Source organism: Orycteropus afer, unplaced genomic scaffold, assembly GCF_000298275.1.
Source record: "Orycteropus afer afer isolate SDZICR_OR568_19922 unplaced genomic scaffold, OryAfe1.0 scaffold00020, whole genome shotgun sequence".
Taxonomy (NCBI): domain Eukaryota; kingdom Metazoa; phylum Chordata; class Mammalia; order Tubulidentata; family Orycteropodidae; genus Orycteropus; species Orycteropus afer.
In genome coordinates, this window is record NW_006921607.1 from 13,320,780 (window position 1) to 13,325,529 (window position 4,750).

At 39.2% G+C, this 4,750-nt stretch overlaps 1 protein-coding gene across 1 annotated transcript in view; it reads right to left on the bottom strand.

The window, feature by feature from the left end:
- LOC103191863 (deoxynucleoside triphosphate triphosphohydrolase SAMHD1-like) overlaps positions 1-4,750 on the bottom strand; it is a 62,758-nt gene that overhangs the window by 10,405 nt on the left and 47,603 nt on the right. The window contains exons 12-14 of the mRNA XM_007934741.1: positions 3,925-3,968; positions 3,296-3,388; positions 2,207-2,311 (exon numbers count right to left, since the gene is read on the bottom strand). Coding sequence (XP_007932932.1) covers positions 2,207-2,311; positions 3,296-3,388; positions 3,925-3,968 — 242 coding nt within the window. The remainder of the gene's footprint in view (positions 1-2,206; positions 2,312-3,295; positions 3,389-3,924; positions 3,969-4,750) is intronic.

Consider the following 4,750-nt stretch of genomic DNA (forward strand, 5'->3'; position numbering starts at 1 on the left):
GGGCAAGTTCAGAGTCTCTTCTGACATCCATTTTGGTCTTTTCTTCCTTTCCTGTCTTTTTAATGACCTTTTACTTTCTTCATGGATGATGTTCTTGATGTCATCTCATAATTCCTCTGGTTTTCGATCACTGGTGTTCAATGCATCAAATCTATTCTTTAGATGGTTTCTACATTCAGGAGGGATATATTCAAGGTCATATTTTGGCTCTTGTGGACTTCTTTTAATTGTCTTCAGCTTCAACTTGAGCTTGCATATGAGCATCTGATGGTCTGTTCCACAGTCAGCTCCTGGGCTTGTTTTGATTGAAGATATTGAGCTTGTCTGTTGCCTCTTTTCACAGATGTAGTCAATCTGATTCCTGTGTACTCCATCTGGTGAAGTCCATGTGTATAGCTGCCATTTATGCTGTTGAAAAAAAGGATTTGCAATGAATAAGTCATTGGTCTTGCAAAATTCTATCATGCGAACTCCAGCGTTATTTCTATCACAAGGCCATATTTTCCAGCTACTGATGATTCTTCTTTGTTTCCAACTTTTGCATTCCAATCACCAGTGATAATTAACACATCTTGATTACACATTTGGTCAATTTCAGACCGCAGAAGTTGGTAAAAATCTTCAATTTCCTCATCTTTGACTTTGGTGGTTGATCCATAAATTTGAATAATAGTAGTATTAACTGGTCTTCCTTGTAGGCATATGGATATTATCTTATCATTGACAGCACTGTACTTTCAGGATAGATCTTGAAACATTCTTTGTGATGATGAATACCATGCCATTCCTCTTCAATTTGTCATTCCCAGCATAGTAGATCATATGATCATCTGATTCAAAATGGCCAAAGCCAGTCCATTTCAGCTCACTAATTCCTAGGATATTGATCTTTATGCATTCCACTTCATTTCTGAGAACTTGCAAGTTTCCTAGATTGATACTTCAGACATTCCATGTTCCAATTAATGGATGTTTGCAGCTGTTTCTTCTCATCTTGAGACATGGCACATCAACAAAAGGGGGTCCTGAAAGCTTTACTCTATCCATGTCCTTAAGGTCGGGTCTACTCTGAGGAGGCAGCTCTTTTCCAGTCATATTTTGAGTGTCTTCTGACCTGAGGGGCTCATCTTCTGGCACTGTATCGGACAATGTTTCAGGGCTATTCATAAAGCTTTCCAGTAATATATGAGACAGTGTTTCACTGTTATTCATGAGGCTTTCACTGGCCAACTCTTTGAGAAGTGGATGGTCTCTTCATTCTTCAGAGTCTGTCTTAGTCTGGAAGCTCCACTGAAACCTGTCCACCATGGGTGACCCTGCTGGCATTTGAAACACCGGTAGCATAACCACCAGCCTCACAGCAACACTCAAGCCACCACAGTATGATAAACTGACCGACAAGTTTGTCTCCCCTAGCTATTCTAAACCGCTCTGTCATTTCCTGGCCTCCTCCACCCTGCTTGCTTACCCGGCCTGCCCCTGGGGCACACACCTGCCTTCTACTCGTCCTGGGGCCAGCCTCCTGTGGTCTGCTCACAGGGTGGCTCCATGCATGTAAACATCCACCTTCTGGTGGTCCCAGGGCCAGCTTACTTCAGCCTGCACCTGACCCAGCTCCACACATACAAACACCCACCTTCCCCTGGTCCCGGAGCCAGCTAACTGCCACCTGAGCCTGGGGGAGGGCTCCACTCATCCAAACACCTGCCTTCCGCTGGTTCCAGGGCTGGCTTACCATACAGCCATATAACACCCTAATCCTACTAGATTTATACCTAGTCTCTATACCAAAAACATTGTTTTTACCTATGTTTAGCAAATAGGAAAATGTGGCTATTAAGATAGTCAAATGTACACAAAATCAGGTATACTTTAAAGTACTTTTATTTTTTTCCTTAAACACTGACTTTAGATTGTAATCTGCATACAAAATCGAAATTTAGTGTAATGAATTGCCAAATATTAGTACAGTATATTTATTTTACATAAGTAGACAGTTAAGGAGCCCTGGTGGTGTAATGCTTAAGGTATCTGGCTGTTAACCAAAAGGTCAGTGGTTCAAACCCATGAGCTGCTCTGTGGAAGAAAGATGAAGCAGTCTACTTCTGTAAAGATTTATAGCCTTGGAAACCTAATGGGGGTTGCTATGAGTTGGAATTGACTCAATGGCAATGAGTTTGGAGTGTTTTTGGAAGTAGACAGTTACCTGATGTTTATCAATCTTGTATGCTTCGGTGGGATTATCTTTACAATAGAAGTAAACGTGATCAATAGGATTCTTGTCTTTCATTCCATAATCCATGTTGATAACCTTAATAAAAGCAACATATACATGATATCTTACATAATAACCATGAAAATTGAGTTTAGGGTGGCAGGGCATTATAAGAAAAGGAAGGAAAAGAAAAAAAAAAAGGGGCTCTCTGGAAGTTCAGAAGCAAGAACTGTTAAGGTGGCTCATAGTGCAATGAAAATAACTCTGGTGTATGATCCATTCAGATTTTGTTTTGAAATATGGTGGAAAAGAAAGTATTTGTATATTCTGAATCTATTATATGATAGACACTGTGCTGGGCACTACAGACAACAGACAAATTTTATACACAGTTCCAGGTCCCACAGACCATGTGGCATAGTGAGATTGAACAAATACAGCAAAACCTGTGAAAGCCAGAACTTGCATAAGGTGGAAACCTTTCAGAGAAGGTAGTATTATTAATAAAGAGCTAAAGAAAAATGGTAAGCAGAAAACTTGCAAGGTCTGGAAAAACAATGCAGTCCTAGTGAGTTCTCATTCTTACAGGTTTTACTATAATCATATTTGTTAAAAGTATTACCAAAGAAAAGCAAAGGGTACCATGAAACTATATATGTAATAGTGACCTAACAGAGACTGAAGTAGACCTGGTGGCACAATACTTAAATACTCAGCTGCTAACCAAAAGGTCAGTAGTTTGAATCCACCAGCTGCCTGTGGGAGAAAAGACATTGCAATATGCTCCCATAAAGATTACAGCCTAGTAAACCCTATGAGGCAGTTCTACCCTGTCCTATAGGGTTGTTAAGGAGCCCAAATCAACTCAATGGTATTGGGTTTGATATTTTTGGATATTAGCCATATGATCACAATTACATAAAAAATATTGATAAAACATGTCAAAGAAAATTTAAAAACTGCTTTTTCCCAATTTTCTATAATGGACGTCTACTACATTTATAATGACAGGGATTTATCTTTTTATTTTTTAAGAAAAGACTTTATTTACTTATGGTCAGCATCAGGCTGGCTACTTACATCCACTACCAAATCTTTAGGCTCCAGTTCATCTTGTTGTGATACATGACTTTTAGCACCAGCAACCTGTTGTGGAAGATTTTTATACTCTTCCTAGAAAAAAATAAGATTCCCTGTGTCAGAACTCCAGTTCTTCATTAAATATTTATACCACTAAGATGTTCATACTCTAAAAATGACGTTGTTGTGAAAAAATGGGTAGATACATTTATAAAATACATGGATCCTACTTTTGCCATCATTTAAGGAGCTCTGGTGGCATAGTGGGTAAAGCATGTGGCTGCTAATGAGAAGCTGGCTGGTTCAAACCCCACCAGGTGCACGACAGGAGGATGATGAGGCAATCCACTTCCATAAAGATCTACAGTCTTGGAAACTCAGTGGTGGTCACTATGAGTCATAATTGACTCACTGGCAGGGGGTTTGATTTCTGGGTTTTTTTTTTTTTTTTGCCATCCTTTAAACAAACTACATAGAGAATCTGCATTAACACATTTTTTTTTTTTTACATTTTTGAAAAAATGTGATATTAACTTATTAGTAAATAAAAGCTCATAAAACATAACCCAACGAAGTGTCATGATGTAGAGTGTGGTTATCAGTCTGACTAGTGTTACTGGCTTACTTACAAAGAGAAAGACTTCAACAGCAAGAGGGGAAAGGGATACTGGAACTGTAGAAGACAGATATGCACAATCAGGAAACCCTGACATATGTGAAAGTAGTAGTTAAAAGCAGGTCCTCAGAGTCTTGATGAAGGTCATACAGGTACTTTATTTTGAGGTCCCTTATCATTAGATAAGAAGCTCTGGTGGTATATTGGGTAAGATACTTGGCTGCCAACCAGAAGGTTGGTGGTTCAAACCCACCAGGTGCTCCATGGGAGGAAGATGAGGCAATCTACATCTGTAAAGATATACTGTCTTGAAAATCCAATGGGGGTCACTATGAGTCAGAATTGATTCAATGGCAGTGGGTTTCTTTTTGGTTTATCTCTAGATCCAAGGAGCTCTGGTGACACAATGGTTCAATGTGTGTCTGCAAACCGAAAGGTCAGTGGCTTAAACTCACAAGCTGCTCTGCAGAAGAAAGACACGGAAGTCTACTTCTATAAAGATTATAGACTTGGAAACCCTATGAGGCAATTCTATTCTGTCCTATTGGGTTGGTATGAGTAAAATTGACTCAATGGCAACAGTTTATTATCTTTAGATCCATTTTCTTGCCTTTAGGTAAGGACAAAATTTGAAGCCCCCTTCTCATTTCCAAACAAAAGTTTGGAGTCAGTTATACCTGACTTTTTTTTTTTTTTCAATTTTGATTTGGGTGAAGATTTACAAAGCAAATTCATTTTCTATACAGCAGTTCACATATACTTTGTCTCATGTCATTGACCACAGTTTACCACAATGCAACAGCTCCCCTCCCACTTCCTCCCCATAGTTACCTCTTCCC